Source organism: Vanacampus margaritifer, chromosome 15, assembly GCF_051991255.1.
Source record: "Vanacampus margaritifer isolate UIUO_Vmar chromosome 15, RoL_Vmar_1.0, whole genome shotgun sequence".
NCBI lineage: Eukaryota > Metazoa > Chordata > Actinopteri > Syngnathiformes > Syngnathidae > Vanacampus > Vanacampus margaritifer.
Genome location: NC_135446.1, coordinates 18,607,045 through 18,620,648, shown reverse-complemented (window position 1 = coordinate 18,620,648; position 13,604 = coordinate 18,607,045). Strand labels below are relative to the sequence as shown.

The following is a 13,604-nucleotide window of genomic DNA, read 5'->3' as shown; positions in this document are numbered from 1 at the left end:
ACATGACGGTGAAAGAACATGCCGACTTACAAGCCTTCGGCGATGCATTCCAGCTCCAGGGTCTCCCCTCGCAGGACCATCTTGGTGCTGGTAGCACCCAAAGGCGTCATGAACCCGGGGCGGCGCTCCCCTGTTGGGTTGGCTATAAGCGAGAGGACAGCAAATCAGATCAAATACAAGGATTTTTAAAAGACGGCAAATAATGACAGGCCGGGTAGGAGCAGACAATGCGGGGAAAAGTTGGCTTGTTAAAAAAAAAAAAATCAAAAATATTGCTTAATATTTTTTATTATTTTTTTTTCTTTCTTTTTTTTTTTTTAAATAAAAATATTGGTAACTTTTTATCTTTTCACCTATTGTAAAAAAATTAAAAAAGAAAAAAATATTATTAAAAAAATAGGTTCGTCAGACAATTAATTTTTTTTTAATTGTAATTAATCGCATGACTTCAATAGTTAACTCACGATTAATCACAAATTTGATATCTGTTCTAAATGTACAATATTTTTTTCCTAGGTTTTTAATACTCTTGTTAGCACAAGTGGAAAAAAAATGTTAAACTAATAGTATAATCTTTATACAACTTTATGTTATAGTCACAAAATGTGCGGGGTTGAGTTTGCAGGTACATGTCACATGGTTGGGCCAGGAGTGGATTGATTGACACAAAATTGACAGGCATGAGCCAGCAACACTCACCACTAAAGTTAGTGATATTGTATAAAGAGGTCTCATTCATTGTATCCACTGTAACAGAAAAAAATCATAAGCATGCAAAACCGACAGAAATTCATTTGACACCTTTTTGTCTTAAAGTCAACCCCAAAAATGTTTTTGGACAATAATATGTTCTATGCAGCCCCACTGGTCTAAAAATGGTATTCTGGTTAATATTGTGTTAGTGGAATATGAGTTAAGCAGCATCTCCATCTCAGGGGGCGGCCATTTTGTCACATCACAGTCGCTCAGGTCTCAGATAACAACCAATCACAGCTCAGCTTCAGAAAACAGGTGAGCTGCGATTGGTTGTTACCTGAGACCTGAGCAACTGTGATGTCATCTTAATTCGACAGCAAGTGGCAAAATGGCCGCCCCCTTGAGATAAATAAAAATGGCTGGATTTTGCTTCACAACTCTTATTCCACAAATGTAAAATTTATCAAAATGCCATGTTTAGACTAGTGGGGTCACATTAACCATATTGTCAAGAAATGTTTAAGGTTGACTTCCACTTTAAAAAAAGAAGTAAACCCAAAACCGTTCTTTACGATATGTTGTATGCACAATCACTAGTCTAAACACGGCATTCTGATTATTTTTTCATTTGTGGAAAATCCACCCGTTTTTTTTTTGTTTTTTTTTTTTGCCACTTGCTGTTGACTGAAAATGACATCACAGCTGCCCAAGGTAATGACCAATCATGGCTCAGCTTCAGAAAACTGGTGAGCTGCGATTGGTGGTTACCTTGAGCATCTGTGATGTCATTCTCAGTCAACAGCAAGTGTCAAAATGGCCGCCAGCTGGGATGGAAATGGCTTTTGGCACTTGACCCACATTCCAAAAATGCTACGTCAGGCTAAACAGATTGTAAAGATCATTTTTGGGTTGTCTTCCCTTTTAACTCATTCACTGCCATTGACGGCTATAGACGTCAAAAATTCATTTGAACTATTTCTATTAGTTCAACATTTTTTTCTACTTTTGTTAACAAGAGTATGAAAACCAATATATTTTTTTATTGTATGTTAAGAACAGATATAAAATTTGTGATTAATTGTGAGTTAAGTAATGTGATTAATTACGATTAAAAAATGTAATCGCCCGACGCCCTGAATTTTTCATAATCTTTAAGTCGCGTCAAGCGATTAATATTTTTTATTAATCACACATTTTATATCCGTATTCCCCCCCCCAAAAAATCTAGGTTTTCATACTCTTGTTAACAAAAGTGGCAAAAAAAAGTGTGAAACTAATAGAAATAGTTCAAATGAATTTTGGACGTCTATAGCCGTCAATGGCACTGAACGAGTCAATCTGTGTGTTAAGGAGAGCAAGGTGCGGACTTACTCTCCAGCACTGTGACGGAGATGGGCTGCTTCTGCTGGATGGTTTGCGTATATGGAAAGCGGGCATAGCAGATGTAGTCATTCCTGTTGTCCTCCGGGAGGACATTGGAGAAGTACAAGTCTCCGTTCAGGGCTTGGGACACTCGATTGTCCAGCGGCAACCTCTGGAAGACTTTTTGGAGGGATGACATTTTGCATTTTTGGGAATCCTACTTGCTGGAAAATGAAGATTCATCACACGACGGGCTTACTGTTATCCATCCAAAATATGACGGGAGGGGGCAGCCCTGCCGGGGGGCGGCACTGCAGCACCAGCGAGACCCCCATCTGCACCGTGATGGCCTCAAGTCTTTCTTTCGACCACAAGGGGGACCCTGGGAGTCACCACAGACAGATTCAAAGAAAATGTTTGCACATCGTATAATGTATTGAATGAATTCTGCTGAATTCTTACTGGACTGTCTGATGACGATGTTGTTGGAGAGCGCTGTGCCGTGATCGTTGTGGGCCGTGCACTGGTACGTCCCCTCGTAGGCTTCCGCCTTTTCCCCACTGATGTCAATGACCAGAGTTCCTGAACCAGGTTTCATAAGAACTTTGGAGTCTTGCTCCACATCAAAATGGCTCCCATTCCTCGTCCAAGAAAAGCTAATAAGAAAAACAGCACAAACCTTTTTTTTTTTTTCAAATATATTTTATGGCATCAAACATTAACTGCCATTGACGGTTATAGACGTCAAATATTAATTTGAACTATTTCTATTAGTTTCACATTTTGTCCACTTTTGTTAACAAGCATATGAAAACCTAGAACTTTTTTTTTTTTGTAAATTTAGAACAGATATAAAATGTGTGATTAATCGTCATGTGAATAATTACAATCAAAAAAATTTGTAATCGCCTGACGGGCCTAATTAAAAAATAAAATAAAAATAAGTAATCGTAATTAATCACATGATTATTTTATATCTGTTATAAATGTGCAATAAAAAAATCTAGGTTTTCATTAAAAAATATATATATATTATTGTACATTTAGAACAGATATAAAATTTGTGATTAATCGTGAGTTAACTCGTGAAGTCATGCAATTAATTACGATTAAAAATTTCACTCGCCCGACGCTCCTAATTTTTAAATAATCTTTTCTCTTTTTTTTTATCGCGTCAGGCGATTACATTTTTTTATTTGTAATTAATCGCATGACTTCAATAGCTAACTCCCGGTCATCATTAATTTTATATGTGGTCTAAATGTACAATATATTTTTTTCCTAGGTTTTCATAGTCTTGTTGACAAAAGTGGAAAAAATGTTAAACTAATAGAAATGGTTCAAATGAATTTTGGTCGTCAATGGCAGTGAACGAGTTAATTGAGTTTCCGTGCTGGCTTATTCAGTTTGACAGGCGTTTCTTGGTCGATTGCTTTCCTTGACAACCGTTGCTAGGCGATTCTTTTTTTAAACCCCCCCCGCTCGTCTCCACAACAGATCAATCATTTTCATAGACGTGAGCAGAAAACTCAAAATCAGTGGCGAGGTGCTGTTTCTCACTTGGGGTGCGGCTTCCCTTTGGCTTCACAGTGGATGACGATGTTCTCCCGCGGGTCGAAGATGTAATCCTTCGGGGACTGTAGCGTAATAGTGGGGGGCTGCGGCACTGCGGGAGTAAGACAAGTTATGTATTGCATGCATTCATGTTTTAGACACGAGAACGGCGTGCGAGGCCACATCACAGCAAGCGACACCAGCGGGACTAAAAAGTATTGGGACATAAAGACTGACTGGCCAAATAGCAGCAAAAAAGTTGTGTCCCAAAACTTAGAACCAGCATTTCTAAAACAAAATTGTAATCGCATGCAACAATGCAAATAAAAGAACCAACAACAACAAAAAAAAAAAAATCCCACACTAGAGGTCGCAATTGGCGTAAACTTACATCCTTCCAGGACCTTAGCTTTTTGTCCATCGGGGGGGAACGCAGACACGCCGCCACAGAATATTACAGAGAGGTGTTAGTTTTTGCAGGGAGCCAAAACAGCTTCAACTAAAAACCAAATGCAATCATTTGCAAATCCTTTTCAACATCTATTCAACTGAATTTCAAAGACAAGGAAATGTTCAAATGAATGAAAGTCATTTGTTTTTTGGGTCATTTAGAATTTGATTCCTGCAACATGCGAAAAAATGAACATGTCAGAGTGGCAACATGAAAACACCCGTTTAGAACGTTCAACAGGTGAACAGGTTAATTAGAAAAAAAAGGTGAGCATCATGATTGGGTATCCCTGAAAGGCTCAGTCGTTCACAAGAAGAGATACGATGAAATTTCCCGCCAATTCAGAGAATCCGGAGAAATCTCTGTGCTGCGGTCTGACGAGTCCACACATCAAATTGTTTTTTGGGAATCGTGGCTGTTGTGTCCTCCAAGTTAACTCATTCACCGCCATTGACGGCTATAGACGTCAAAACTTCATTTGAACTATTTCTATTAGTTTAACACTTTTTCCACTTTTGCCAAGAGTATGAAAACCTCGAAAACAAATATTGTACATTTAGAACAGGTATAAAATTTGTGATTAATCGTGAGTTAACTAGTGAAGTCATGCCATTAATTATGATTAAAAAATGTAATTGCCTGACGCCCTTAATTTTTAATAATCTTTTCTTTGGGAGAAAAAAAGATTATTAAAAACACAAAAATAAAATACTTTTTTTTTATTATTAAAAAAAACAAAAGAATATTAAAAATGAGGATTTTTTTCATAATTAATCCCATGACTTCACTAGTTAACTCACGATTAATCACAAATTGTATATATTTTCTAAATGTACAATAAATATAAAAGAGTTAACTATTGAAGTCATGAGATTAATTACAATTTTTTTTTTAATTATCGTTTGACGCCCCAAATTTTTCTTTTAAATTAGGGGCATCCGGCGATTAAATTTTTTAATTGTAATTAATCAGATGACTTCACTAGTTAACTCAAGAGTAATCACAAATTTTATATCTGTTCTAAATGTACAATACATTTTTTCTCGGTTTTCATACTCCTGTTAACAAAAATGGAAAAAAACTAATAGAAATAGTTCAAATGAATTTTTGACGTCTATAGCCGTCAATGGCAGCGAATGAGTTAATACAGATTGAAAAGGATTTTCAAATCATCGCATTGTGTTTTTGTTTACGTTTTTACACAACAACCCAACGTCATCGGAACTCGGGTTTGTTCATATTGGCGAGAAACATCCTTACGATCAAGGGGCACTTCCAGCGCTGACGTCACGTGACTCAAGAGGATCACGAGAAGAAGAACGGCTCCGGAGCCCAAAGACCTCATCGTGTTCTCACCCACGTTGAGGTGGACCACGGTGAAGTCCATATTGTCAGGCTCAACCCTGCAGTGGCGTGAAGAGTCGTCAAATCACTGGAAATGAAGTAAAACACAATTTTTATTTTATTTTGAAAAAGCAACTAAACAACACCGGCCTGTGCGCATTTACAACAATAAAACGCAATTGACTGTAAAACTTCGGCGGCATCCACATGACATCTTTCTGGCCCTCAAGGTCAAACTACGGCAATTACAAGAGCACTCCGCGTATTCGCCTGTAAACATGTGCCATGCGAGGGCACCCGAGCGGAACCGTCGTGGCGCGCGTGAGCGAGTACCCGTGGGCCTCTGCAGTCTTTCGGGAAAAAGATGTGAAATGGAAACAAACACCAGCATGTTGACTTTAACTCATTCACTGCCATTGGCGGCTATAGACGATTTTTATTAGTTTAACATTTTTCTCCACTTTTGTTAACAAGAGTATGAAAACCTAGAAAAAAAATGATTGTACATTTAGAACAGATCTAAAATTTGTGATTAATCGTGAGTTAACTATTGAAGTCATGCAATTAATTACAATTAAAAAAAAATAATCGCCTGATGCGATTAAAAGATAAATAAAGAAAAGATTATTAAAAATTAGCGGCGTCAGGTGATTAATTTTTTATTGTAATTAATCGCATGACTTCACTCACTCATGATTAATCACAAATTTTCTAGGTTTTCATACCCTTGTTAACAAAAGTGGAAAAAAATGTTAAACTAATAGAAATAGTTCAATTTTTGACGTCTATAGCCGTCAATGGCAGTGAATGAGTTGACTTTTCACGCGCTTTAGCTTATTGCGCGCGATCTCCTGGTGCAATTCTTCACACAATCTCTTGTTGAAATTCCACTGCTCAGCCCATTCTAACAATCAAGGGGGGGGGGGCAGAATGTTTGGAGTCCAGATTTTATCCAGCTGAGCTCGGCAGAGTGTGTGAGCTAATGCGGCCTCGGGCTAAGGCTAATTACGCTCGCACGTCCAACTGCATTCTCTGCTCACTGGTATTGAGGGGAAGCGAAGGCCGAAACGAAATCCTCTCATTTGATTGCGATGCTCAAGACCACATTATCAGCCATCTTCGGCTTAATTACAATCATGCGCTGTGGCGGCAAATGATCCACCTGCGATGACTGAAAACACACGACTGGATCTTTCCAAGCTTATCAGAAGTTACTGACATTACAAATCTCCGGAGCTAGCCAAAGATCAGACCGCCAGCTAGATAGATCGATATTTTAAGGGGTTTAAATTTGAACTCAAAATGTTCAGTGGCATCAGACCTATCCATACATATGAAGTTTTTATATATGTATTTATTTTTATGCCCTCTGTGGACAATAAAAGCAATAGTGCGCAATTAGCAAAACTAGCCAAAGTAGCTCTCTACCACCACCTGGTGGATTATGGCCTTGTGTACGGTGCATCAAAAAACATGCAAAATTATTATTTATAATGGGAGTCAATGGATCCAAATTTTGTACAAATACCCCTTTGCGCACTATAAATATTTGGCTCCCACATGTTTTAACTCATTCACTGCCATTGACGGCTATAGACGTCAAAAATTCATTTGATCTATTTCTATTAGTTTAACATTTTTCCCACTTTTTGTTAACAAGAGTTATGAAAACCTAGATTTTTTTTTTATTGTATTAGAACAGATATAAAATTTGTGATTAATCGTGAGTTAACTAGTGAAGTCATGCGATTAATTACGATTACAAATTGTAATCGCCTGATGCCCCTAATTTTTAAAAATCTTTTTCTTATTATACAAAAAATAATAATAAATAGTTAAAATTATTACTAATTAAAAAACGAAAAGATTATAACAAATTAGGGGCGTCAGGATTTTAAGCCTAATTAATCGCATGACTTCACTAGTTAACTCACGTTTAATCACAAATTTTATATCTGTTCTAAATGTACAAAAAAATTCTAGGTTTTCAGACTTTCATACTGGGTTTCCGTGTCAAGAGCGCTTTCTGTTTGGCCTGGCGTCCTCCAATTTCGTATGATCACGAGGCGGCGACGGCGGGCAAGACGGACACGCTCCAAGGATGGAGTGAGCGAGGCAGTGACAGTGCTGCAGGGTGCCTCTTTGACCTTTAGCTCTCACCCATGAGTCAGAGGATGAGAGATGAGACACCCACGTGCCCAACACATCAACTCCCCCCCCCCCATTTTGTAATCGTGTATGACAACAACTCATGGGGTATTTGTACAAAATATGGACATTTGATGATTATTCATATCAATATAATAGATAAAGCATATTACTTAGGGAGCTGAAATTTCACCCAGTTTGTCCAAACATGACTTTATCGTTATTGTGATTAACTCATTCACTGCCATTGACGGTTATAGACGTCATAAATTAATTTTAAACTATTTCTATTAGTTTAACATTTTTTCCCCCTTTTGTTAACAAGAGTGTGAAAACCTATAAAAAAAATTATTGTACATTTAGAACAGATATAAAAAAATAAAAAAAATAATTACAATTAAAAATTGTAATCGCCTGGCACCCCAAATTTTTTATAATCTTTTCTTTTCTTTTTTAAATTAACTCACGATTAATCACAAATTTTTATATCTGTTCTAAATGTACAATAAAAATAATTTTTTTTTTTTTTTTGGGGGGAGGGTCATACTCTTATTAACAAAAGTGTAAATAGTGTAAAACTAATAGAAATAGTTCAAATAAATTTTTGACGTCAATAGCTGTCAATGGCAGTGAATGAGTTAAGAAGATGTAAGGTGAGAAAATGGCTTTGCTTCTTGAGAAAAAAGCCCAGACAACTATTTATAGATATGAAACACTGACTCGAGGTTAAATGTTTTACATTCACACAGCAGACAGAACCTTCGATAATGTTGCACTTTTCCCACACAGTGTGCGACCACAACATGCAAATTGTTATGCAAACACGCAGAATCTCACAGTTGTTATGTAGATGTTTCTAGTAGTGAGGTTTTGTTGAACCTCTTCAAGGATGGGACTCTCAAACCCGCTTTGTAACTGCTGACTCTATCAGGGGGCGAAATTGGGACTTGCCTGGGACGGCGTGCAATTACAACAAACAACCCTCCCCCCCCCCCCCCTTTATTTCTGGGCGGTCGGCCATTCTCGCATCATCCGCACAATCCCTGCCGGCTTTGTGAAGTGCTGATGGTCAGCGCGATGCGGCCCGCGTCGCTCTCACATCCGCCAGCGCGCCGACCTATTGTCCTCTTGTGTTGTTTACCGCCGGCATAACGCTGAAACGGCAGGGCTACTACAGGGCATGAAAGTCGCACCTCACTGAAGATCGCATCATCAGAGCTACTCATCATATGTTGATTAAATTCCATTAATTAATTTCCAGGAAATATGTCATATTAACTCATTCACTGCCATTGACGGCTATAGACGTCAAAAATTCATTTGAGCTATTTCTATTTGTTAAACATTTTTTTCACTTTTGTTAACAAGAGTATGAAAACCTAGATTTTTTATTGGACATTTAGAACAGATAAAAAATTTGTGATTAATCGTGAGTTAACTGGTGATTTCATGCGATTAATTACGATTAAAAAAATGTAATCGCCTGACGGCCCTAAGTTTTAGTAATCTTTTTTTTTTTTTTAAATCACATCAAGCGATTACATTTTTTAATTGTAATTAATCGTATGACTTCAAAAGTTAACTCACGATTAATCACAAATTTTATATTTGCTATAAATGGACAATAAAATAAAATCTAGGTTTTCATACTCTTGTTAACAAAAGTGGAAAAAAATGTTAAACTAATTGCAATAGTTAAAATAAGGGGTGTGAATTGCCTAGTACCTGGCGATTCGATTCGTATCACGATTCATAGGTCACGATTCGATTTGATACCGATTAATCCCGATACGAATTTATAAATTGATTATTGCGGATTTTTTTTTTTAACTCAAATTTAGAAAATGCAAATCAGTAAACTTGTACATGTACACTGTAAGATTTGTATGAAAGTTTATTTATCTGAAAATTCAGGCTTATAACTGAGCCACTGCATTTAACAAACAGTCTGTTTCATGTTTGAACAGCACTGAAATAAAATATGAAGGCTTAATGTTCCATTATTATAACATTCTTCCATGCTTAATGTGTGAATCGTAACCCTAAGTAAGACATTTGATTGAATATTCCCATAAAAAATGTATGTTTAAAAAATCGATTCGTCCGCATATCAAATCGATTCGAGAATTGCGCGCTGTAATATCGCGATATATTGCCGAATCCATTTTTTTCTAATAGCCCTAGTTAAAATGAATTTTTGACATCTATAGCCGTCAATGGCAGTGAATGAGTTAATTTACAAATCCGGCCGGAACTTGTCGGCCGTCGCCACGATTAGCAATTCGGGATTTTAGGAGCGAGTCCAGCCCGTATGACCCATGATTGTCCTTGTCATGTGACACGAGCCGCTGTACTGCTCCTCGGATTTAAAATCTGCTATTTTAGGCTCAAATGACAACAAACTGTTGCGTAACACTCCTCGAAAATCTGTTTTGAAAGCAAATCCTAAGAGGTTAACTGGTGCTGCGTAAATATAAATAAAAGTAACAAAAGTGTTTGTTAGTAGCTGTTAGGTGATGTGGTTTAATAGACAGATGGTATCAAACCATTAGAGCAAGGCCGGGGGGGTGGGGTTGGGGGGGGGGGGGGGGCTCACATGCGCTGTGCAATGTCAACAAGAGCGGGAAGGCCACGATAGGGAAAAGCAACAAGCTGGTGGTCTCGATCCAGCAACCCACCCCCCCCCTCACTTTTCCTCATCCATCCATCTGTTCGTTGGGATTACTCACAGCGCGGGTGAGGATGACCAAAGGGAGAATCATCTCAATGATTTTTTTTGCCACTCAAAACAAAAAAAAAACAAAAATCTCCCGATGACTCACTATTAGAGGTCAACGTGACACAAAGCAGCGATTATTCAGATAATGATGATCGTAATGTGAAGTGCCGGGTTACGCAATTCTCCCCACGTGGCTGACCAGGAGGTGATTCTCAACACGGCATCATCGCTTTACAAACATCATCTGCAGCAACTTGCCACAATCAGATCAAAAGATTTGAAGCCACTCATTTCAAAGTTCATTTTAAAATATGAATCGCACAAGAAAATACAAAATAAAGAAGAGGTCTTCCTTACCTGTGAAGGTGTGACCGTAGCTCGTCCCTTCCAGGAAGTGGTCCGGATCTGCAATAAAGCGATATCACACGTCGGGTTAATAATAAACAGAAAAAGGGTTTGGTGGCACTGAATGTGATTGCATGCTATCAACGCCAGACAGGCTGTTAGCTTGCCAAAATGTGAATTACAGAGATTTATTTTTTATTTATAAAAGTCAGCACGTTTATTGCTTTTGTTTTACAAGTAATATAAATGAAAACGGCAAACATTAAGCAATTTCTGGAAAAAAAATTGCATGTGAATGCTGAAATGCTGAATGAAACAATATAGAAATGTAAAATCATATTGAATGAGGTGAAATGTTACTGAAAGATTAGATTTTTTATTATTATTGTACATTTAGAACAGATACAAAATTTGTGATTAATCGTGAGTTAACTAGTGAAGTCATGCTATTAATTATGATTAAAAATGTTAATCACCTGACGCCCTTAATCTTAATAATCTTTTCTTTGGGAAAAAAAAAAGATTATTGAAAATAAAAAAATTAATTACTTATTTTTTTATTATTAAAAAAGAAGAAAATATTATTAAAAATTAGGATTTTTTCATAATTAATCCCATGACTTCACTAGTTAATTTAATCACAAATTGTATATCTTTTATAAATGTACAATAAAAAATAAATTCTAGGTTTTCATACTCTTGTTGACAACTATAGTCATGTTATTAATTCCAATTAAAAATTTCATTCGCCGCTCCTAATTTTTTTAATCTTTTCTTCTTTTTTTTAATCGCATCAGGCGATAACATTTTTTAATTGTAATTAATCACATGACTTCAATAGTTAACTCACGATTAATCATAAATTTTATATCTGTTCTAAATGTACAATAAAAAAATTCTAGGTTTTCATACTCTTGTTAACAAAAGTGGAAAAAATGTTTAACTAATAGTTCAAATGAATTTTTGACGTCAATAGCCGTCAATGGCAGTGAATGAGTTAATGCCGATTTTTGCGGTGAAAAATGTTGAATTGTGGGAAAACTATTAAAGTGAGGAATGAGAAAAGTAATAGCCTGCGAAACGGGAATGTTTGGAACATATTGAAATTGGAATGGTCTGAATTGGTCGACAAACGTAGAAGTAGTAGCCCAGCAAAATATGGCGGAATAATAATATAAATACAAAAATAAAGGCAGAACAACTGAAGTTATGATAAGTAGGCACATAACACATTAATAATGAATGTTTGATAGCTTTTGTTAGCTTTTTGTTCTAATAAAGGCAATCAAATCCAGTTCCTGGGGGCCTCTAGGGAACGCCCAGTAAATGACTCGGTCTTGCTGAACATCAGACCTTTAATCAATAACTGCAATGTCGCCAACCTTTTTTTTTTATTGCTCTTGCCAACATTAGGGGCAAGGGACACACACAAATACACCCCAAAGGCTTCCCTCCGTGACCGTGAATGCATTATGATAATCTCCAGAGAGACTCTCCATTCATCTCGCATTAGTAATATAAACGCGACAAAGAAATGCAGTTTCGCTCGAACCCGGAGCCATTAAAAGCGCCTTCAGCTTGGCCCGGGCAACCAGGCAAATGATGCGAGTCGCCATTACGGCCACGTTGGAACTGATTGGCTCATGTGGGAGACGGGAGAGGGGTCTTTTCATCGAACCGCCCCTGCGTGACACACGGCTGAGTAGCCGAACGACAGATTGGAAGGAGAGTGGCAAGCCAGCCCCAAGCTGTGACCTGTTGCCATGGGAACAAAACCATACAGGAAGCAAGATAAAAGATGGCACACATTTGTTTTGATCGCCCAAAGAAATGAGGAATTTCAAAGGTAGTAACACAATTTGAAGACAAGCACACAGAGTTGAGTTAAGTCAAGCAAGTAAATTTAAAAGTAGTGAAACCTCCATGAAGGAGAGAATCTAGGATGAGGGTAGTCTGTGTGTGAATACATGTAAAAGTGTATACAAATATTTAATATTAACTAGGGGTGTCACTGTCAGGTGATAAAAACATTTTTTTAATTGTAATTAATCGCATGGCTTCAATAGTTAACTCACGATTTATCTCAAATTTTATATCTGTTCTAAATGAACAATAAAATGTACAGTAAAATATGGAAGTGAAAAAATGTTAAACTAATAGAAACATGGCTGCCTCTTTTAGTCATTGATAAAGTAATTTCATAATAACTCATGAAATTTAATTAAATTAAAAAGATGTACTGTACTCTAAAAAACGAGTGTGATATTGATTTGTGTTGAGGTCATTTTTTTGCCACTAGATGGCATAATTGCATTTGTAAGACTTTGGTGACAGCTCAGTGCATTTTTCTTTTCATATTAAGAGCTATCTAATCTTTAACATGAAATAACTTGTGAAATTCTGCACATTTAAAAAAAATTGTAAAATACAACTTGACCCCAGTCTCCACAAATATGCACATTATTATTCAATTTATTACTGCTAAATTTTGACGTGGACGTGTCTGCTGCTTTGCGACTGGAATTCCCCCAGCACAGGCTTTCCAAGTAAGGGGTGGTCATTAATGGTGCGTTTAATTTTTTTTGTGGTGTTAAAGGAAGTTTAAATCAACATAAAATTAACACACAGATAAATATATATAAAAGGTAAGTAAAGACCAAAAGTCTTTTTTTTTTTTTTTTTTCAAAATTTTTACTCATGAAATGGAGCAGGATATTTATTCATCATAAAATAATAAAACTATTGTTTTTTTACTTCACTCTGAGCAAAGGCAATGAAAGAACGAAGAAGTATTAATAGATCACATGACAATGCTGTGATTGCTATGAATATGCAAATATTCCCTGGAGAGGGAGTCACAACCACCGCGACATCATCACGACAGTTTGTCTAATGACAGACGTTGCGTGGAACAAAAGCGCTGGTGCACTTGGATTTACTGTCTGTGAATGAATTAGCCGTCTAAGTGACTTTTTATGGACCCAC

At 36.9% G+C, this 13,604-nt stretch overlaps 1 protein-coding gene across 16 annotated transcripts in view; it reads right to left on the bottom strand.

Annotated features, from left to right (window-relative positions):
- nrcama (neuronal cell adhesion molecule a) overlaps window positions 1–13,604 on the bottom strand; it is a 39,233-nt gene that overhangs the window by 15,142 nt on the left and 10,487 nt on the right. For 4 of the 16 annotated variants that reach the window (XM_077545469.1, XM_077545459.1, XM_077545465.1 and 1 more), the window contains exons 2-8: window positions 10,632–10,679; window positions 5,324–5,495; window positions 3,619–3,724; window positions 2,521–2,714; window positions 2,318–2,440; window positions 2,068–2,238; window positions 31–142 (exon numbers count right to left, since the gene is read on the bottom strand). In XM_077545469.1, coding sequence (XP_077401595.1) covers window positions 31–142; window positions 2,068–2,238; window positions 2,318–2,440; window positions 2,521–2,714; window positions 3,619–3,724; window positions 5,324–5,450 — 833 coding nt within the window. In that variant the 5' untranslated portion in view covers window positions 5,451–5,495; window positions 10,632–10,679. Of the gene's footprint in view, window positions 1–30; window positions 143–699; window positions 748–2,067; window positions 2,239–2,317; window positions 2,441–2,520; window positions 2,715–3,618; window positions 3,984–4,003; window positions 4,022–5,323; window positions 5,496–10,631; window positions 10,680–13,604 lie in introns of those variants that run through there. The other 12 variants (XM_077545460.1, XM_077545467.1, XM_077545464.1 and 9 more) reach the window with 6 other exon arrangements.